General features: G+C 38.9%; 1 protein-coding gene across 6 annotated transcripts in view; it reads left to right on the forward strand.

The window, feature by feature from the left end:
• Positions 1-3,968: 3,968 nt before the first annotated feature.
• SNX14 (sorting nexin 14) overlaps positions 3,969-23,081 on the forward strand; it is an 89,290-nt gene continuing 70,177 nt past the window's right edge. For 3 of the 6 annotated variants that reach the window (XM_032409331.1, XM_032409334.1, XM_032409333.1), the window contains exons 1-4: positions 3,969-4,306; positions 20,967-21,087; positions 21,597-21,673; positions 21,757-21,835. In XM_032409331.1, coding sequence (XP_032265222.1) covers positions 4,107-4,306; positions 20,967-21,087; positions 21,597-21,673; positions 21,757-21,835 — 477 coding nt within the window. In that variant the 5' untranslated portion in view covers positions 3,969-4,106. Of the gene's footprint in view, positions 4,307-15,356; positions 15,447-20,966; positions 21,088-21,596; positions 21,674-21,756; positions 21,836-23,081 lie in introns of those variants that run through there. The other 3 variants (XM_032409332.1, XM_032409335.1, XM_032409336.1) reach the window with 2 other exon arrangements.

Consider the following 23,081-nt stretch of genomic DNA (forward strand, 5'->3'; position numbering starts at 1 on the left):
AAATGTAAAGTTAAGACTGGGGCGCTTGGGTGGCGGGTGGTTAAGCGTCTGACTCTTGGTTTTGGCTCAGGTCATGATCTCAGCGTCATGAGATCGAGCCCCATGTCGGGATCCATGCTCAGTGCAGAGTCTGCTCGAGATTCTCCTCCCTCTGTCCCTCCCACTCATGCTCAGTCTCTAAAATAAATCTTAAAAAAGACTAAAAATAACATTACAAATGCCACAAAAAGGTAATATGAACCTTGATGCTTTGGGACACAGTGGGGGGAAAACAGGTTTGGGTATGCCAATCCTGTCCCAGGAGAGCATGTTCCAAATTATAGGAGGCATCTGAGAGGGAGAGACTGAAATGAGTCCTAAGGGTAATGTGTATGTATTCATCTATCCTTTTCCTGATCCACTATGCCATGCAGATCATGGCCCTCAACAGTTAAAATTTGGTGTATATTCTGGGTCATCAGAGTTAAGTAGGCCTAATTACTGGGATTCAGGTATTCAACACCATCTTTTCAAGCTCCTGTACCAATATAAGCAATTTGTGCAGTTTGCTGGTGGGGTTGGGAGAATCAGGTTTAATTAGAAGCTTTTTAAATACTTAACATTCCCTATTGCTGTGTGACTTGTGAAAATTAAGTGAAAGCAGAGATAAATCCTAGTCTTTGCTTAAATTACTGTCCCGACTAAAGAAAGTTTTTCTTTCTCATCTTTTGTCATTAAAAAAAACTATTACTATTATAGCCTTTATATATAAACATGACCTGTATTATACATTTTCATGTGTCACATGTCTCCACTAGATTGTAAGCCTTTGGAGGTCAGAAAAATGCATCTAAATCATTGTATCTGCCACCACATCTAGTACAGTGCCTTATATTTGCTAAATCAATAAATATTCATTAAAATAATGGAGCTTTTATTGGATGGTAGTATAATGTTTGAGCCCTTTAGATGAATGCATTATCAACTATTTTTTACTTTTTATAGTTTGAAAATGTACCCCTGGCATACACAGTAATTGTGGCATTTATCCAAAATTTACACATTTAATTGTACTGGCTCTCCACAGCTAACATTAGTCTGGAGTAGCACTGTCCAGTAGAAATATAATGTAAACCACTTACGTAATTTAAAAATTATATTAATAGTAAAATTACATTAATGTAGCCACATTATAGAAATAAGAAACGAGATTATTGTTTTTTAGCTCATTATTTCGAAAAATCACTAACATTTTTAATTGTTTTAAAAATTGAGACCATTTACATTCTTTTCGTGTGAAGTCCGGTGTGTATTTTACATTTACAGCACATGTCTATTCAAACTAGCCACATTCTAAATGCTCAGTAGCCAGATAATGGTTAGTGGCTACTGTATTGGACACTGCAGGTCTAGAACTTTAAGGGCAGGCAGTGAACCTCTCTGGACCTATCTCTTATTAGGTATCAGCTGTGATTTCAGGTCATTGTCACTTTAGGTTATTATCCAAATAAAGGTAATTGGTTTGTCTGCTTTTATCACATTCATAGATTCATACAATAAGAAAAATTTTGTATTAAGTGTTGGTATGAAGACATTTAATAGGCACTTTCCACCCAACTTAATCTCTAAAACTTCTGAAGAGAGATCTCTGTTTTAGAGTTGAGGATGCAGGGGTTGAGGTAGATCAAGTTAACTTTGCTCAATGAAATACAGAAGGTGGAGCTGGTTTCAGAATCAGGATTGATTGTGGATATCCCTTATCCCTGTCATTTTGGGTTATTATCCAAATAAAGGTAGTTGGTTTGGCTGCTTTTATCACATTCATAGACTCATACAATAATTTAAGAAAAATTTTGTATTAAGCATTGTATAAAGACATTTAGTAGGCACTTTGCATTTAATAGGCACTATCCCTGCTTGAAGTTCAAAACTTAATACAAGTTTTTTTAAAAAAAAACTTCAAGCTCTGTGTATGTGTTAAAGTAGATACTAGATCATAAGGTTAATGAGAAAACATCTAGTAAAGTAAAAAGTTATTTTATTTGATGAGGTCTGTATCAACAGTAAATTTTTTTTCTTGCTTTAGGTGTGGATTTTAAATAGCTTTTCATAGCAGAAATTTATTTTTGCTTTTCCCATTTCTAAGCATAATGTGAAAATTTAAATTATTCTAATTGCCTCTACTGAGAAACTCATATGGGAAAAAGTCTAAGTTGGATGTCTAAAGATGTCTAATTTGAACTGGAAACATTTTATCTTTGAAATGTACTGGTTCTCAGTGCAAAGTTGAACAGTAATTTCAGAACAAGCCTTTAAGGAAATAAAGTATTTAAACAAAAAGGACTGGCAGTATAACTTCACAGAAAAGTTTAATAAAGTAACTTGCCCTAGTATTACTCAAGTACATAGTAGGCCCTTGATACATGTAGATTAGTTCAACATACACCTTTTATACTTTAGTGTACCCTAGAATGTTCATATAAACAAGGGGTTCTAGATTAATTTAAAGATAATTTTAAAAAGGCTGCAAAAGTGAAATCAGTATACGAAATATTTGTGTACCTTAAAACATTAAAAAAAAAGCACTAAGTTTTCCAGTGATGTTACACAGTATTTTAAATGGTTTAATCAGAAATGGTACAGCATGAGTATATTTGTGATGTTAGTTTAGACAATACCTAATGATGAGGACCAGTGAAATGTTATATACCACTGTGGAAAACCATTCTAGGAAGAAATTTGACAGTATCTTGTTCTTACCCTTTGATCAAGCAACTGTATTGATGTTGATCCTAAAAAAATAATTAGAAATGTGTATAATTTACAATAGAAAATGGTAATAATCATTATAATGTCAATGAAATTAAATAGCATTAATAGTTTAAAGACGGTACATTCTGAAGGAAAATAATGCATCATTGAAGATGATCTGTGTATTCATAATAACATGGGAAAATATTCATGAAAGCGTACATGCACCATTTTTTAAAAAAATAATTTCTGAACATATCTGTTCTGCACTTTGGAGGGTAAGATCTTAAGGAAATAAAAATGACGCGCCGGCTCTGGGGTTAGAACTACTTCAAATCCCGGTTTTGCTAGCTGTAGGATTCTGAGCAAGTTCCTTTATGTCTCAGTAATCTAGCTGTGAATTGGGAAAATCAGAGTACCTCCTCCATCATGAGGTGTGGAGGTTAAAGTGTTTAGCGCGCCGCCTAAATAAATGTTAACTTGTTACGATGGCTTCCTGCATTTCTCAGAGTAGCGGAAAATAGGAAATTAAAAATCAGAAATAGGATGACTTAAGCGAAAGCTCCACGAGGCAAAAGGGATTTAACCTAACTTGCCAATTTGCCTTCCAAACGCTTGGGATTTTGATTAGGCCCGCGAGGCCGTGGTGACCTGAGCTCTACCTGGCCCCTGAGCGCGCAGAATATGCTCTCGCAGGGGTGGCGGCCCGGTGGGTTTGCCTGCCGTATTCCAGGGATGTTTTACTCACCGCCCCCCCCCCCCCCCCCCCAAGCCAATTAAGGACTCAGAGTCGTTCCCGTGTTCTCTCCCTTGGGCGTCGCGTAAAGCTCGACCTGTGCCCATCCGGAGCAGAGCCTACGTTGAGGAGGCGTGGAGAGTGGCGGGGGCTGCGACCACGCACTCCATCCCTCCGCCGGCTCGCGTCACAAAGACTACAGTCCCCAGCGGGCCTCGCGAGCTCAGGATGTCCCGCAGGCAGGGCCCGGCGGCTGTGCGGGGCTGTAGTTTCTCCCGTGCTCGGGCACAACCTTCCTTTTCTCCTCCGCGATACAGGCGGTTACTGGCTGCTGCAGCTTCCCCCCGATTTCCGAAAAAGGCTACTCGCCAGTGGAGTCCGGCCCCTCGTAGGAGAGGGCGCGCTACCCTGGCCAAGAGGGCGGAGCGGGGCGACGCGCTGGGCCTCGCGCGGGGTGACGACCTCGAGCACGTCGTGCGGCAGTCCCCCCGGCCGGCAGCCGGAGGGGAGGGGGCGGGGGCTGCGCACGCGCGGCGGGGCCTTGGGCGGGGCCTTGGGCGGCTGCAGCCTGCGGACAGTCCGCCGGTCCGCGGCGGTGTGGGTAGCTGCCCGGCCGGCGGGACTGAGACGCGGGAGGTTGATGGGGGTGGCCTCGACCTCGGCCTCAGTCTGTAGCAGAGCTTCGGCCACGCCAACGGAGATGGTGTCCTGGGTGAGGACGATGGGGGAGAAGCTGAAGCAGCGGCTGCGTCTGGACGTGGGACGCGAGATCTGCCGCCAGTACCCGCTGTTCTGCTTCCTGCTGCTCTGCCTCAGCGTCGCCTCCCTGCTCCTCAACAGGTAACGCCGCAGCGCGGAGCTGGCGGGCGGCTGCTCTGCGAGGCTGCGGACGGGGGCCCGTGTTACTTCACTGTGTGGAGACCGCTCGGGGCTGCGCCGCTGTGGTGTTTGCGGCCGGCTGCGAGGCCTTGGGAACAGCGGCCTCGGGGAGCTGGGCGGAGCGTCCGGGCCCGGAAGTGCGAGCGGGGGTGGGGTGCGTTCCAGTGCCCCCTTTCCTGAGGCCGGGTCTCCTGAGACACCTGGCCCCGATTCTTACCTACTTTTCACCTGTTCCTTGAACCTGGGGCTCCATCATCGCTGTTTTTCAGAGGAGTGAAATCTGTATGTGCGTCCCAATTTGAGACCTTGCAGGGTCGGTCCAGTCAGCTGACGAAGGAGGGTTCCAGGTCTTGTAGCAGCCCTGGTTTTAGGCCGACTCCCTTCGTTCTCACCACACGCATGCGCACACACTGCACGCACAGTCTTCCAGCCGAAGGGCACGCACAGGCCCACACAGTCTTACAGCCAAAGGACGCACACGCACGCTCACGGTCTTACAGCTGAAGTGCACACATCCACACACACGGTCTCTCAGCCGAGGGGCGCGCGCACGCACACGCACGCACAGTCTTACAGCCAAAGGACGCACACGCACGCTCAGTCTTACAGCTGAAGTGCTCACACCCACACGGTCTCTCAGCCGAAGGGTGCGCGCGCACACAACACGCAGTCTTACAGCCGAAGGGTGCTCACACACAGTTTTAGAGCCCCATGGCGCGCGAGCGCACACACAGTTTTACAGCTGAAGCACGCACACAGGCACACCCACATTCTTACAGCTGAAGGGCGCACACGCACAGTCTTAGAGCTGAAGCGCACACACGTACACACAATCTTAACAGCCGCAGGGTGCATACGCGCTGTCTTACAGCCGAAGGGTGCGTGCACACACACATACAGTCTTAAAACTGAAGCACATACGTGCTCACAGTCTTAGAGCTGAAGCGCGCAAGCACAATCATGCAGTCGAAGCATGCACACGTGTGTGCACACATGCACACGATCTCGCAGCCCAAGCGCACACACGCACACAGTCTTCAGCTGAAGGACTCACACACAGTCTTTTTTTATTTTTTATTACTAAAGATTTTATTTATTAGCGCGCAGGAGCAGGGGGATGGGCGGAGGGGGAGGGAGAGCAAACTCCCCACTGAGCAGGGAGCCGCACACGGGGCTCCATCCCAGGACCCTGGGATCATGACCTGAGCTGAAGGCAGACCTAAACCGACTGAGCCACCCAGGTGTCCTCACACACAATCTTGTTGCCAGAGCTTTTCCCAAAGGGTGGTTGGTTAAAATGGATGATCGTAAAGATTTGTTGAAGTCAGAAAGCAAAATAGTACCTATCTCAATATCTCTAGAATATTCCAAAAGGGAAGCTTGAAAGTTAAAATTGATAAATTCGGTTCACATTTTGAAATGGGAAGGTTCTGTCCCTGAAATAAATTTGATTTCCTTCAATTAGCTATTTCCAGAAATGGTAATGATGAAATAGGTAGCAGAGGAGAACTTTTCCTTCAGATTATTTCCAAATTGCTCTTGGTGGAAAGAAGTCTGAGACACTTGTCAGCAACGGCATCTGCATGATATTTTTTCTGATGTTTTAAACATGAAACCATCTCTACTCTTAATTTTGGGATAGTTGATCCCTGAGGATGGGAATGGGAAAGCATTCGCCAGGAATTTGGTGATTTAATTTTGCTCTAAGGTAACCATTTCCTGTGACTGTTGGAGTTGAATTTTTTCCCTACCCATTTTGCTTTCTTGTTAGTTGACTCTGGGTTAATATATTAGGTTTAAGTAGCAACTGATATTTTACTGGAAAATGTGCTTTGATTGTGATAGTAAGATGTTTGATTTTAGGAATATGGAGGAAGGGGAATCCTTAACAGAGTGGAAATGAGTTATTAAATACTTACTTGCTTTCTGTCATCTGGAAGGTATTCTAAGCTAGATGAATAGCTTTAGTATGAAAGATAGGTAAAAGTTCTGTGATTAGTAAGTTTTGTCCAGGAATTCTTAACCTATCTCTTTTGGTAGATGGGTCAGTTTAGGTGTCCAAGGTAGGACATGCAAGATCAGGTTGAACTAGATTTCTGAGGTCGCCTACTTAATTATAGCATATAGTGTTCTTTGTTGTTAAGAAGTCATAGGATACCATCTGATCTCTGCTCTGTATCTTTATTTGTATTATGCAAAGAAAGAAGGATGTAATACATAAACGTTATCTCTGAGTGGTTGGATTTATGAGTGAAATTGTTTTTGCATACATTTTTTTGTATTTTCTTTTGTTACTGTTGAAAGCAGCAAAAGTGACCTTAAACATGATAGAACTGTCTTGACTAAAAGAATGGTTAGGGGCACCTGGGTGGCTTAGTTGTTAGGCATCTGCCTTCGGCTCAGGTCATGATCCCAGGGTCCTGGGATTGAGCCCCACATCGGGCTCCCTGCTTAGTGGGAAGCCTGCTTCTTCCTCTCCCACTCCCCCTACTTGTGTTCCTGCTCTTGCTATTGCTCTTGCTATCGCTATCGACAGAGTATATAGTGTGCTTTTCAGTGTATTGTGTGATTTTCTTTAGAACATGTGTGTACATTCATATGTACATACCAAGACGTATGTTTATGTATGCTTTGTCTATCTCTGGAAGATTGTTACATAGGAAAATGTGGTCCCTTCTGGGAGTGGGGAATATGAGGCACATTTATTCAGAAATTAAAAAAAAAACATATATATATAATAAAAATATTAGGGGTATAATGATGAAATTTGAAATGAGAAGATAGGCTTAATGCATACCATCAATAAGTGATTTCTTGGGGCACCTGGCTGACTCAGTCAGAAGAACATGCGACTCTTGATCTTGAGGTTGTGAGTTTGAGCCCCAAGTTGGATGTAGAGATTACTTAAAAAAAAATCTTAAATGATTTCGGGGCACCTACGTGGCTCAGTCGTTAAGTGTCTGCCTTCGGCTCAGGTCATGATCCCGGGGACCTGGAATTGAGCCCTGCGTCAGGCTCCCTGCTCGGCGGGAAGCCTGCTTTTCCATCTCCCACTCTGCCTGCTTGTGTTCCCTCTCTCGCTGTCTCTCTCTGTCAAATAAATAAATAAAATCTTAAAAAAAAAACCTAAATGATTTCTACACAGGCATTTCAAGAGTTAGTTTTTAGAAATAACTTTAAAAGAAATTTTCAATTTAAAATCTTTACTGGTTAGTATGGAGATTTGGAGCTTTCCTTCTATATGGTTAAACTTAGAATAATAGTCTTTTTCAAAATTATTTAAAAAAATTTCTTTTAAATTTTATTTTAAGTAGGTTCTACATCCATTGTGGGGCTTGAACTCATGACCCTGAGGTCAAGAGTCACATGCTCTATCGACTGAGCCAGCCAGGCACCCCTGAGATTAATTTTTTCTCTTATAGTCTTGAAACTTTAAATCCTGCTCTTTCAAGGTGTTACTTAGTATATAAATTTTTCTTTCAAAATGAATTAAGATCATGAATCTTTTTTTTTTAAAGATTTTATTTGAGAGAGACAGAGATAGCAACAGAGATAGCGAGAGAGAGCAAGAGCGAGCAAGAGCAGGGAGAAGAGGGAGAAGTAGGCTTCCCACTGAGTAGGGAGCCTGATGCGGGGCTCAATCCCGGGACCCTGGGATCGTGTCCTGAGCCGAAGGCAGACTCTTAACTGACTGAGCCACCCAGGTGCCCCAAGATTATGAATCTTATCTGTGGAAAGATAAATAGCTGTAAGTTTTGGCTATTATAAATGATTTGTGGGATGAATAGAGTAACATACTTTATATATTTCAAATTATTTGTGAAATCACTGTTACAGTATTGTTAGGGAAAGCAAGGAGCATAGATACAATTACATTTACTAATGGTAGTGTTGAATATTTCAGTGTTATAATAAGGAATATTTTAAGTTACATGCTAGTAATAATAATGGTAATAGTAATAATACCTAACTAACACTTTGTGAGTGTTTTGTTTGGCCCAGGTGTAGTATTAAGAGTTTTCTTTGATTATTGAGGCAATTTATTGTTGTGGTTGAAAGTTTTGAATCTGAACTTCAATGTAAGAATTTTATTCTGCCTCCCTCATTAATCAGTTATGTGGCTTTGGATAAGGGATCTAACTTTTATCTGTCATAGTGCTGTTATCTGTAAAGTGGGGGATAATACTAGTACCCACATTATATGATTATTTTGATGATTAAAGGGTTAATACATCGAAAGTGTTTTGAGTGGTGCTCAGGACGTAGAACATACTCTTATTAAATGTTAGCAGTTATTTTTGTCTCATTTATTCTAGCACCCCAGTAGACTCCCTTGTTAGTAACCTCAGTTACCATTGATCAGTTTTGCTTGTTTTTGTATTTCATATAAATGGAATTATATGGTCCTCTTGTATCTAGTTTCTTTTTCTTTTTTTTTTCTCTCAACTCTTTTGAGATTTGTCCATATTGTTGTGTACGTCAGGACTTCAGTCTCTTTTGTTATTGTGCAGTATTCCACTGCACAATATGACATACTTTGTTTAGCCATTCTTCTGTTGAAGGGCATTTGACTTGTTTACAGTTTTTAGCTATTATGAATAATGCTGTTATGAATATTCTTATATATATTTCTTTTGATAGATTTATTTCTTTTGGGTAGATGCCCATGGATGGAAATGCTTAGTCATAGTGTATGTGTTTGTTTAACTTAAGTAGATACTGCCAGATAGTTTCCCAAAGTAGTTGTACTAATTTACACTCCTGCCAAAACATTTGACTGTTCCGTCTGATATTGTCTGTAGGTTTAATTTAGTCATTTTAGTGAATAGAGGTAGCTCATTGTAGTTTTAATTAGTTAATTGTAGCTTAATTGTTAGCTGTAGTCATCATGTTGTACATTATATCCCTAGTACTTATTTATCATCTTGGAAGTTTGTACCTTGACCACCTTCCTGCAATTTCTTCTCCCCTATGCTCCACCTCTTGTAACGACAAGTCTGATCTCTTTTTCTGAGTTTTTTTTCTTAAGATTTTACATATAAGTGAGATCATGCACTATTTTTCTTTTTTTCTTTTCTCTATTTGACTTATTTCACTTACCATAATGCCATTAAGGTCCATCCATGTTGTCCCAAATGGGGTAGGATTTCCTCATTTTTTATGGCTGAATAATATTCTTTTGTGTGTGTGTATATATATACACACACACCACAGCTTCTTTGTCTGTTCATTTGTCAGTGGACACTTAAGTTGTTTCCATATTTTGGCTGTTGTAAATAATGTGACTGTGAACACGGAGGTGCAGATATCTTTTTGAGTTAGTGTTTTTGTTTCCTTTGGATATTTTCCCAGAAGTGGAATTGCTGAATTATATAGTAGTTTTATTTTTAACTTTTTGGAAATCCTCCAAACTGTTTTCCATAGTGGCTGTATCAGTTCACATTCCACCAATAGCACAAAAGGGTTCTCTTTTCTCCACATCCGTACCAGCATTTGTTATTTACTGTCTTTTTAAAAAATACTTTTAATTTTTTTAAAAAAGATTTTATTTATTTATTTGGCAGAGACAGAGAGTGCGCACAAACAGGGAGCAGCAGGCTCTCCGCTCAGCAGGGAGCCCGATGCGGGGCTTGATCCTGGGATCATGACCTGAGCCGAAGGCAGATGCTTAACCAACTGAGCCACCCAGGCACCCCTATCTCTTGTCTTTTTGATGGTGGCCATTCTAACAGGTGTGAGGTGATATCTCATTATGGTTTTAATTTGCATCTTCCTAATGACTGTGATGATGTTGAACATCTTTTCATGTACCTGTTGGTATTTCATATAACTTCTTTGGAGAAATGTGTATTTAGGTCCTCTGCACACTTTTTTTTCCTTTTTTAACCAGCAAAATGGGTTTATTCAGGAATAGTAGAGCAATGGGCAATTGCTATGGGAAACCAGAGACAAGCCTGAAGATCAAAGGAGAGGAATGTAATTTAATAGAGAAAAGGAGGAAGATGGGAGGGTCTGCTTTGAATAAAAGTCCATTGGAAGAAAGGGACAATGCAGGGTGGTGGTGGTTTCTCATTGCTTGAGTTGTGGTATATTCTTATTGGCTGGGCTTGTTGCTGTGCAAGAAAAATTTCTTCCCCTTGCTGGAGTACTAAAGTAGGCTTCTTCCTGTTGAAGTGCAAGGTTGTCCCAAGTTGTATGAATTCTCTATGTATTTTGGATATTAACTCCTTATCACATATATGGTTTGCAAATATTTTTTTCACATTTCATCCATAGGTTGTCTTTTTACTTCATTGATGATTCTTTGTTTTTTAAATTACCACAACTGGCTTACATACACTTATAACTTAGTATGTGACAGGCTATTCTAAGCACATTTGTGATCTTATTTAATCATCGTAACAACTTTGAGTTAGGTATTATTACTACCTCATTTTATAGTGGGCCAAACAAGACTCAGAGAGGGTAATCTGCATTGTGTCATAGCCAGAATTTGAACCCAGACAGACAGACTCTAGGATATCATATATTTTGTTCCCAAACTTCTAAGTTCTGTTTCTTCTCTTTATTTTTCTCTTCCTATAACAGTACCAGATTTTTTTTTTTTTTTTAACAATAGTGTTATATTTCACAGTGTGGTTTTATATCTGCTAGGACAAATTCTCACTCTTGGCCCTTCTTATCCAAAGTTGGCATAGCTCTTTTTAAACCTTTATTTTTGGGACACCGGGGTGGCTCAGTAGGTTAAGCATCTGCCTTCAGCTCAGGTCATGATCCCAGCGTCCTAGGAACGAGCCCTGCATCAGGCTTCCTGCTCAGCAGGGAGTCTGCTTCTCCCTCTGTGTGCTTGTGTGTGCACTCTCTGTGTGTCTCAACTAAGTAAATAAATCTAAAAATAAATAAGTAAATAAACCTTTATTTTCCCTATACATTTAGAATGAATATATTAAATTTCTCAAAAGATTGAGCTGGAATTTTGATTGTAGTTTCTGGTTGTTTATATATTGTCACATAACAAACCATCCCCAAAATTTGTGGTTTAAGTTAACAACAACATCTTATTTGCTCACAGAACTGTAATTTGGGCAGGAGTTGGTGAGTACAGCTAATTTCTATTCACTGTGCATCATCAGCTGGGCACCATGAGGCAGGGGGCTAGAAAAGTAATTGTTGGCTTCTTCATTCACGTATGTGACAGTTGATGCTGGTTGTTGCCTGTGATCTCAGAAAGACTATAGGCCAGAACCTGTACATATGGCCTTTACGTGTGGCTTTTTTCCCCAACATGGTGCTGGCTTACAAAGGTGAGCATCCTGAGAAAGGGAGCCTGCTGGAAGCCATATCCATTTTATGACCTAGTTTTGGAGGTTAGGTAGCTTCACTTCTGCTACATTCTCTTAGTTGTAGTGTTATTAAGGCTATAACCCTTATTCAAGGGGAAGGAAATTACATTCCTGTTTTTGATGTGAAGAGTGTCAAAGAATTTGCAGTCATATTTAATACCACCACAGTATTATTAATTTGTGAATTAATCTGGGTAGAATTTATATCTTTACTATTTTTAAAGGTTTCATCCATGAACATAAATAATCTCTCCATTCATTCAGATCTGTTCTTGTGTCTTTTTAATCGCCTTTTATTCATTTAAAAAATGTTTATTATGGAATATTTTAAACATACATAAAATAAAAATAGAATTGTATAATGAAACCTGTTAAGTATCTGTTACCAAGCTTAAAAAACTATCAGCTCAGGTCAAATATCACCCCCCCCTCAATTATTTTGAAGCAAATCCCGCATGACATATTTTATCTATAAACATTAAAAATTCCAGTATGTGTCTCTTAACAGATAAGTCCTTTTTTTCTTCCATAACCATAATACCACTTCACATCAAAAAAAGGTAATTTCTTAACATCATCAAATATCCATTCAATGGTCATATTTCCCTGAATTTGCTAGAATTCCCCCCCATCATTTTATGATAAAAAAATTTTTAAGCATACATCAGTGTATGAATTTACAATAGATGACCAGTTATGTACTGCCTAGATTTTACCACTAACATTTTACTATATTTTCACATGCTTTATGATGTTTCTATTGCTCTATCCATAATTATGAATCTTATTTGTAAATGGCTTTTTACAGTTAATCAAATTAAGATCCAAATATGGTCTTTTAATTTGAAAGTTACCTCCCCTCCCCATACATCCCACTTTGGTTTTTTTTTTTTAATTTAATTTATTTATTTGAGAGAGAGAGAATGAGAGAGAGCACATGAGGGCGGGGAGGGTCAGAGGGAGAAGCAGACTCCCTGCTGAGCAGGGAGCCCGATGCGGGACTCGATCCAGGGACTCCAGGATCATGACCTGAGCCGAAGGCAGTCACTTAACCAACTGAGCCACCCAGGTGCACCATCCCACTTTGTTTTAACCTTGCAATTTATTTGTTGAAGAAACTGGGCCATATGTTTTGTGGAGTTTTTTATTTTATTTTATTTTGTTTATTTTTTTAAAGATTTTATTTATTTATTTGACAGAGAGAGACAGCGAAAGAGGGAACACAAGCAGGCAGAGTGGGAGAGGGAGAAGCAGGCTTCCAGCTGAGCAGGGAGCCTGATGCTTGATCCCAGGACCCTGGGATCATGACCTGAGCTGAAGGCAGACGCTTAACGACTGAGCCACCCCAGGCGCCCCTGTGGAGTTTTTTATAGTCTGTAGTGTTGTGGGTATGTTCTTTTCCCTCTCTGTTCCCTGTGAACTCATTGTTAGATCAAGAGATATCATTGTTTTGATTTTTTTTTTTCTCCTTTAGTCTATGATGGTGTAGATTTAAAGATAATGAGCTATTTAAAAACATGCTTTTCTTATGATGTATTATTTTTTATTTTATGATATGCTGCTAGTTTTAGTTAACTAATATTTTACTAAGTATTTTATAAGTAAAATAGACCTAATGATTTTCTTATATTGTCTTTATCTGATTTGGGAATTAAAATTATATTAGTCCTTTTAAATTAGCAGCTTTTTCTCTCTCTTTTTTTTTTTTTTTTTTCCTGAAGTCATCTATATAGGATGGGGATTATCTGTCTCATTACAATTTGGTAAAACCATTTGGGCCAGGGTCTTCCCCCCCCCCCAGCCATGTCTCTGATTACTGTTTTAATTCCTGTAATGATAATTGGTCTATATAAGTTATCTAGTTCTTCACTTACTAATTTCTAGCATTTTTGTCTTTTTCCAAAAATTTATGTCCTGTAGGTTATCCAGTTTATGAACTAGTTGTTCATAGTTTAATTTTTCATTTCAGTTTTAGCTGTCATTATTTCTTCTTCATTCTGTATTTTGTATATTTGTATTCTCTCTTTTTCTTTTATTCCTTGATCTGTCTTGCTAAAACTTGTCTTTTTTATTAGCTCTTGATTATGAAAATTTCCAAGCATACATAGAAAAAAGAGAGTACAAGGAACTTCTAAGCACCCATCACTCAGCCTCAACAACCATCAATATTTTACATATTTGAAAAATATCTAATCTTCCTCCATTTTAAAAATCACTTCTACACAAAGCCATAACCTTAAAAAATTAACAGTAGTTGGTTAATATCATCTAATGACAAGTCCATAATCAAATTTTCCTAATTGTGTAAAAATTTGTAGTGTTATCTATACTAATCAGGATCTAAAATAGGTCCACTCATTGTATGTGGGAGCTACATCTCTTAAGCTTTTGTAAATCTCTTCTAATTTAGAGTCAGAGTTGGCAAACATTTTTCTATGAAGTGTCAGATAGTAAATATCTTAGACTTTGGGCTGCATCAGGTCTCTGTCCCATATTCTTTTTTTTTTTTTTTTCTTTTCAAAGAACCCTTAAAAAATGTAAAAACCTCTCTTAGCTTGAGAGCCATACCAAAGCAGGTGGCATTTGGCCCACAAGCCATAGTTTGTTTACCTGGATCTAGAACATTCCTTCTTACCTGCGTCTCTCCCCTCTCCCCACCATTGACTTGAAGAAACTGGGTCATTTGTTCACACTTTAGCTGTTAGGTTCCTCATGGTGTCTTGTTTTTTTTATCCTTACCTGCATATTTTTTGTGGACAGGGTGTTCGATTTATAAATTTGATTAGATTTAAATTTTTGTGTGTGTGCAAGAATACTTTGAAGATGCTCTGTTCATCTTATTGTATCACATGAGAGGATAATTCTACATAAGATGGAGTTGCCTTACTTTTTGTGGATTTGGGTAGTGACAGCTAATACTTTGCCCAACAAACTTCTTTTGTTTTACCATTTATTTATTCCCTGAGTTACTTCATTATAGGTTGCAACATGATGATTTTCTCATTTTTTCATTCCTTGTATATTTTAAAATTTGAATTCTTTTTCTCTCTTTTTTTTTCTTCTAGAATTGCTTTACTTCGCCTGTTAGGTCTATTTAGCTACAGTAAAGTACAGCTCAAATTGGAAAAGGAGGATAAATCCAATTAGAGCTTTGCTTATTTTATTAATTTTTCAAAAACCGAGCTTATATTTGTTATTTCCTCTTGTCATTGTTGTTTGCTTTATTGATTTCTATTCTTTATTGTTTCCTTCCTTTTTATGTGTTTGGATCCTGTTTTCTTCTCCAGCTTTCTGAATGCTTAGCTTCCTGGTTTTAGTATTTGTCTCTGATTGATGCAGGGTTTCTCAATCTCAGCACTATTGATAATTTGGGTTAGATAACTTTTTGTTGTGAGGGGCTGGCCTGTGCATTGTAGGATATTTAGCAGCAGCAGTCTTGGTCTCTAGCCACTTGATGTCAATAGTGCACTTTCCCTTTCCCCCTCTCCACAGTGACAATCAAAAATGTCTGCATATACTGCCAAATGCCGCCTGTGGGGCAAAACACCCTTGGTTGAGAACCACTGGATTAATGCATTTAAGGATATAGATTTTCTTCTTAAATAATACCTTAGATATTGCTTGCCTTAGTTAAAGCCCACATGTATTGCATGTAGTATTTATTGTCATTCAGTCTAAGGTCTGTCATTTGATCTACAGGTCTACAATTCCTAATCTGTAATTCTGAAATCAAAAGCTCTGAAGAAGTAACTTTTCCCGTAAGTTTGTACCAATTACATTTGATGACAAAACCTGACCTGAATAGACATGAGACTATTTATAGTCTTTCTTTTTAAGATTTTATTTATTTATTTGATAGAGAGAAAGAGCACAAGGAGGGGGAGTGGCAGGCAGAAGGAGAGGGAGAAGCAGGTTCCCCGCTGAGCAGGGAGCCTGATGTGGGGCTCAGTCCCAGGACGCTGAGATCGTGATCCGAGCTGAAGGCAGATGCTTAACTGACTGAGCCACCCAGGCGCCCCTATTTATAGTCTTTATTTCTGACTTATTTATTTCTTACTGCTTTTATGTTTTGCTGCAGAAATGTTAATATCTAATTATGGAGTACTGCATTAGATCTCATTGGGAGTGTTAAATTATGTATGAAATATGTACTATATAACTGTTCAGAAATCCTAAAAATTCTGAATTCTGAGTCATGTCTGTCTGGGTCAAAATGAATTTTGGTAAGCAGCTGTGAACAGGAATTTGATAATTTCCTCTCTGAAATACCTCTATAATTTGAGTTAGTTTCCAAGTATAAGGTTTTTTTTAAAAGCTTGATGTCAAGTATGCTATTTTGGTTGGAGTGAGGTTTTGTATACAGGAATGAGAAGAGAGGTGCCTGGCTGGCTTAGTCATTAGAGCCTGCGAGTTGTGAGTTCAAGCCCCATGCTTGGTGTAGAGATTATTAAAAAAAAAAAAAAAAAAGGAATGGGAAGAAATAAGAGTAGAAGAGTGAACTGGGGCCAGATCAAAAGGGACCGTAAAGGTTTAAGGGGTTTTTATTTTGTTCTGCACGCAACAGTAAGACCAGGCAATTCATCTGGTTTGGTGCCTCAGCCTTTGTCTCACAGCTTTCATATTTACTTGGTCACTGTCTGTAATAGGTAAGCACCTCTAATCATCCATCTTCACCTCTTCTTACTACTTGGTGCTGTTTATTTCCCAATTCTGAACTCCCAGGTCTTCTGTAATCCTTTCTATTCCATACTGCATTTGGTAAATTGTCGTCAGTCGGAGAACTGGGATGGATGTGGAACTCAATTGTGTGCTTCCTTTCTCTTAAAAATTATAGTCCTGTATTACCTATTGTCCGGTGCCTGGAAATAGTTACTGCGTATGTTTTTTTGTTTATTTGTTTGTTTTCAGTCAGAGAGAGAGAGAGAGAGTGTGTGAGAGCACAAGCAGGGGGAGTGGCAGACAGAGGGAGAAGCAGGCTTCCGGCTGAGCAGGGAGCCCGATGCGGGGCTCAATCCCAGGACGCTGGGATCATGACCTGAGCTGAAGGCAGCCGCTTAACCGACTGAGCCATCCTGTTTTATAGTTGTTTATGGTAGGAAGGCAAGTCTGGTACCAGTCATTCTGTCAAGGGAGCAGAAGTCCTTTACTCCTTTGAAACCTATGCCATTTGTCTGTTTTCTCATTGATATCAATCTCCAGGTCATTTGTGCTCATCTATAGATGACTTTTGTGGCTTATAGACTTCCTCTCCATTTTAAATCGTGTCATCATTCTAGGTGACTTCAGTGCTTGTGTGAATAACCCACCAAATAAATATTCTATTGTGAGGTGATTCCTCTTTAGCTTCCCACTTGGATCAACATATGGTAGCCCTTGTTATCACCAGAAAGAACTCTACCTCTGAAATCTTAAAAAGCAAGTATCCCACTTGCTGACCGGCTGCTTCTCTCAGTCAGTCACACTGTACCTGCTCCTTGACTTCTCAGCCTCCTGACTCCTTTTCTTTCTATTTCTTCTCTGTTTTTACTTTCCTATGCAGTTTAGAATTGGTCTAGCTTAGAATCCATGGTCCATCACTTCAACTACTCTATTGCCAGTATCCTTAACTCCCTTCTATCGCACTCACCTGACAAAATTCAAATCTTGGATCAGTGATGCTGCTTGCTTTTTTAGTGTTTATATCCTGGTTACTGAATGATGCTAGAGAAAATCCCAAACCTGTAAATTTAACTCCCCAGCAGTTCCTCAGAATACTCTTTTCTTTACTTCTGCCCAGCAGCTCTTTCAGAACTTCCCCAATCTGCTAGAACTTCTGATATTGCCACATTTGCCTTTCTCTCTCAGCATTTCCTGTTTCACTTAAAGGACATCATATTGCTTTTAATCCTCACTACTGAATCTACAGGTTAAGTGCATTCTCATCCATTTATTCTTTCTCTCTGGTATTTGGGAAGAGTTATCTCTCCCTCGTGTAACTATTTCTTCTGTTTAGGCTCTGAATCCCAACTACTGCTATCTTCTCTAGGACATTATTAATTCAATTAACTCTTCTTCTGCTATGTCTTTTTCTCTTATCTCCTAATATCCTGTCAACCTTTAAATATGATTAGGTTTTACTAAACATTTTCAGTCATTATCTCTCTCCAGGCACAACCTTAGCCTGCTCTTCCTTTAAAAAGAGAATTATCCACATTTACTAATTCACTTCTTTTAGTGGGGGAGGGGCAGAGAGAGGGAAAAAGAGAATCTCAAGCAGACTCCCTGCTGAGTGCGAAGCCTGACATGGGACGACTCGATTTCATGACCCTGAGATCATTACCTGAGCCAAAACCAAGAGTCCGATGCTTAACTGACTGAGCCACCTAGGCATCCCCCAATTTCACTTTTTTACCTTCATTTCACTCTTTAATCCACTGCATTCCTTTGGCATTCTACTAACTGCTTTTGCTGGTTCATCAATGCCTTTTTTTGTTGCTAAAACTTCTCATTCTCTCACTTAAATTTTAAAATATTTGATCATGTTAACTACTTCATCCCTGTTGAATTTTTTTTTTTTTACCTTGACAACCTTTATGACTTGATTCTTTTTTTTTTTTTTAAGATTTTATTTATTTGGGGCGCGTGGGTGGCTCAGTTGTTAAACATCTGCCTTTGGCTCAGGTCATGATCCCAGGGTCCTGGGATTGAGCCCTGCATCCGGCTCCCTGCTCAGCGGGAAGCCTGCTTCTCCCTCTCCCACTCCCCCGCTTGTGTTCCCTCTCTTGCTGTGTCTCTCTCTCTCTGTCAAATAAATAAATAAAATCTTTTTCAAATAAAATCTTAAAAAAAATATTTTCTTTATTTATTTGAGATAGGGAGAGAGAGAGAGAAAGAGAGGGCATGAGTGGCGGGGGGAGAGGCAGAGGGAGAGGGAGAAGCAGGCTCTCCATTGAGCAGGGAGTCTGATGCGGGGCTAGATCCCAGGACGCTGGGATCGTGACCTGAGCTGAAGGCACATGTTTAACTGACCAAGCCACGCAGGGGCCCCTATGACTTGATTCTTTTTTTTTTCTCCCAGCTCTTCTAATTAATAGATTCCTTTATAAATTTCTCTTGCTCTGCTTATTTCTTAAATGTCTCTTCTTTTTTCATTCTGCAGCTCCTCCCTGGTCGTTTCATTTATTCCCATGACTTCAGTGATCTTTATGTGATAATCCCCAAACTTTTTTACTTAGCTCATATTCTCTGCAGAGATTTAAACTACTCAGTATTTAATTGCTCATGAAACATTTCTATTTGCCATTTTTTTTAAGATTTATTTTAGAGAGAGAGAGCGAGTGAGCGAGCGTGAGAAGGGGTAGAGGGGGAGGGAGAGAGAGAGAATCTTCAGCAGACACTGAGTGAAGAGCCTGACTCCGGGCTCTATCCCACCCAGGACCCTGAGATCATGATCTGAGCTGAAAGAGTCAGATACTCAACCAACTGAGCTACCCGGGTGCCCCAATTGCGTGCCATGTTTTAAGATACTTGAAATTTAGTGTGCCCAAAGAGAACTGATTTCTTACCTATCCCTTCTGCTCACATTAATCAACAACTTAGTCCTCTTAATTCTTCCTCCTAAATGTTTCAAGACAATCAGCTTTTTATCTCTAAGTCTCTTCCCTAGTATAGGCTATCCTTTGACTCCGGTAGATTATTTCAGCTTTCTAGTTAGTCTGCATGTTTCTAGTTTAGGCTCTTCTCCATATTGCAGCCAGAGTGGTCTTTTGATTATAAAGTCTAGCAATCTTACTCTCCTTAAAACTTCTAAAATTCCTGGGCACCTGGGTGGCTCAGTTGTTAAGCATCTGCCTTCGGCTCAGGTCATGATCCCAGGGTCCTGGGGTCGAGCCCCACATTGGGCTCCCTGCTCAGCGGGAAGCCTGCTTCTCCCTCTCCCACTCCCCCTGCTTGTGTTCCCTCTCTTGCTGTGTCTCTCTCTGTCAAATAAATAAATAAAATCTTAAAAAAAAAAAAAACCTTCTAAAAATTCCTAAAATCTTAAAAAAAAAAAAAAACTCTTCATCGCCTCCAGGGTATTACTTAAGACTCTTAGTGGTAGATGACAGAAATTAACCCACACTAGGTTTGGCAAAGAGTGGAATCATTGGAAGGTTACTTAAGTGTAGAAGGAACTGGAGTGTAGCTAGGCCTCAGAGACACATAGAACCTGGATTTAAAATACAACTGATACTTTCTTCACTTCCTTTTTTCTCTTTCTGTGGACTGGCTTCATTCTCTTCTCACTACGTAGTGATTTGTGGATGGAAGAACTAGCACTAAAGTTTGTGCTTTATATAGTTACCAGTTAATAAACACAATGTGGTAATTGGAATTTGAACTGTGTTGTTGGGGGACTGGTGTTTCACAAAATCGTGGTAATGGAAATTTGTGCATATCAGGACTGTGCAATATGAGCACTGCCTGTATTGAGACATGATAACATGACTTATTTTATGACACCATATTATCTGGCTTCTGCCTGTTTTTTTTTAAGATTCATCTTAAAGCCACTTCTTCCTTGGAGCTATGCTCAGATCTTAGTTCATGTAGTTTTCCCAAGTTTGAATTCCCTTGCCTCTTCCTTAGTCCCTCATTAGTCTACCCCATTCTCTTCTGTTGGGTTTCTCCTACTTACTCTTTAAAGTTTTTCTACAGAGCTGCTTTCTTTGAAAAAAGCTTTTCTGTCCTTTTAAATTTGGATTGTATATTCTGCCTGAGGTGTTCCGATATCATGTATGCTTTCTCTGTCATGATATAGACACATGATCACACTGTATTGTACTCATTTACTTACCTACCAGACCATGTTTTCCATGCATATAGAGAACATGGCAATGCTGTTCCTGACTGTATCCCCAGAGCCTAGTATTGGGTGGCACAAAATAATAGGTACTCAGTAAAGTTTTTTTTTGATTTAATGAAAGATAATCAGAATTTTGATGGGGTATGAATACTACAATATCATTGGAAGGTATTTCGGAAGAATATAGTATAGCTAGTCAAACATAACAACCTAGGTACCAAATTGTAAAATATTGAGAATTTATACCTCCTTATACTTTAAATGAAGTATACATTTGATAGCATGCTTTCTGTGATCCTTATAGTTAAATAAATACATCACAGACATCATGATTGGAGATCTGTCTTCAGTCTGATATGGTAGGTGCTTAATAAATACTTGTCAAATCAATGAAGGGACAACTTTAGTTTTATACTTTTTTTGGTTGTAATAATTATTTTCATTTATTTCTAAGGTATCTTCATGTTTTAATGATCTTCTGGTCATTTGTTGCTGGAGTTGTTACATTCTATTGCTCATTGGGACCGGATTCTCTCTTACCAAATATATTCTTCACAATAAAATACAAACCCAAGGTAAAATTTATGTGTTCTTATTTTGAAAAGAGTCAGTATATATTACCTATGCTGTTTGATATTACTGAAAGCATATTAATGCAGTGATTTAAAAAAACCCATCTGTCATTTAATAATGGAAGACATCAGAACATGATTCGAAGTGAAATTTACATATGTGTATATTTTTAAGGTATACAGCTCTACAAGGAGCTATAAAAAGAAAATACTTCTCAAAAAGTTGGGATCCATAATTTTGGAGTGTCCTCTAACTGCATATTAACTATGAGGACAATAAATTAAAACAGACGTTCCCAAAGTTGGGTATTTTTTCTCTCTTATTTGGCAGTTTAGCCAGTAGTAGTTATTACAAAGCATGGTTTCAGTGTTACTGCAGACAAATAATAATTTAAAAAATATTCTCTGAATTTATACATTGATTAATAAACTTTTGAAAAGTTGATTCTCTTCGGTAAAGATTATGTGTAAACTAAGACAAATCTCTCCCCTTCCCCATTTCCCTTTTTTAGCAGTTAGGACTTCAAGAATTATTTCCTCAAGGTCGTAGTTGTGCTGTTTGCGGTAAAGTGAAATGTAAACGGCATAGGTAAGTTAAACATTTTTTATTTGTTGATCCTTCCAATTACATTTTGGATTTCAGGCAGTTTAATTGTATGATTTTCTATTTAGGCCTTCCTTACTACTTGAAAACTACCAGCCGTGGCTAGATCTGAAAATTTCTTCCAAGGTTGATGCATCTCTCTCAGAGGTAATTGATTTAATTAACATTGCCAAATATACTCAAGCGGAAATATTAAATACCAATGGAAATTTAATTGTGGAACATCTTAATATATGCCATCTAATCAGTTCTTAACTAAGTAGTTGATTATTATGAAATATGTGACTCAGATGGTAAGATAGAAATGTTTTTGGATCCCATGTCTAATTTAAATGAACATTTTCGCCAAAGACAGCACTGTTTTACCTAGATATTGCTTAATTCTTATAACAATAGTCATCTTTATGGTAGGGTAATACCATTTTGTAGTTCCAAAAGGAACCCTGAGCTAGAAGAAGCAAGTATGTCCTGCTGAATTATCCCAGTTTTGACACTTGCTGGAGGGTAGAGCAGAGAATGGGATACTTTTCACTGTTTCCCTGTAATGTAGGAATAGAAAGCATGCTCCCTTATCTTTGTTACAGTCACATTTTATATGTACTTTTTTGGTAACATATATATTTTAGTTATTTCTTTTAGACACTTGTTTTCCCCATTGATCTAAGAAAGGAGTCAAGTCCTTGAAGGCAGTAAATGGGGTCTAATTTGTTCCCAGCACCAGGTATGGTGCCAGATATGTTGTTGGTAGTTGGTAGACATATACTGAATTAAATTGAATGCTAATTAATTGAAGAATAGCATTAGGCATCTGAATCCTGCCTCATTATCTTTTTTTCCCAATTTGTATCCTTTGGCTAAAAGTATGCTGCATAAATGCCAAACTCTTGGCACTTTTTTTTTTTTCATTTCTTCTTTTTTCTTCTTCATTTTCATCTTCAAGATTCCTCGATTTAAGACTATGCTATCCAGTATGGTAGCCACTATCCGCATGTGGCTGGTCATAAACATATGGAAATGGGTCAGTCCAAATTGAGATGTGATTTTGAGGATTTAGTAAGATAAAAGGAATGTAAAATATCCTATTATGTATTTTATTGATTACATGTTGAAATGATAATATTCTGGATGTATTGGGTTAAATAAAATATATCATAAAATTAATTTCACCTGTTTCCTTTTTACTTTTTAAAAATGTAGCTACTAGAAAATGTAAGATTAGGTATGTAGCTCACATTACATTTCTATTAGAGTGCCGATTTGAGGTCTGCTGAAGAGAAGACCTCTAGTAAGAGTACTATTTGTGGGTCTTTGACACTTCATCCATTTCTTAAAAAAAAAAAAAAAAAAGAACTTATGTGAAGCTCTTGGCCTACTGCCTGGCTCATATTGGTTT

The sequence above is a fragment of the Phoca vitulina genome, unplaced genomic scaffold (genome assembly GCF_004348235.1).
Source record: "Phoca vitulina isolate PV1807 unplaced genomic scaffold, GSC_HSeal_1.0 scaffold11, whole genome shotgun sequence".
Taxonomy (NCBI): domain Eukaryota; kingdom Metazoa; phylum Chordata; class Mammalia; order Carnivora; family Phocidae; genus Phoca; species Phoca vitulina.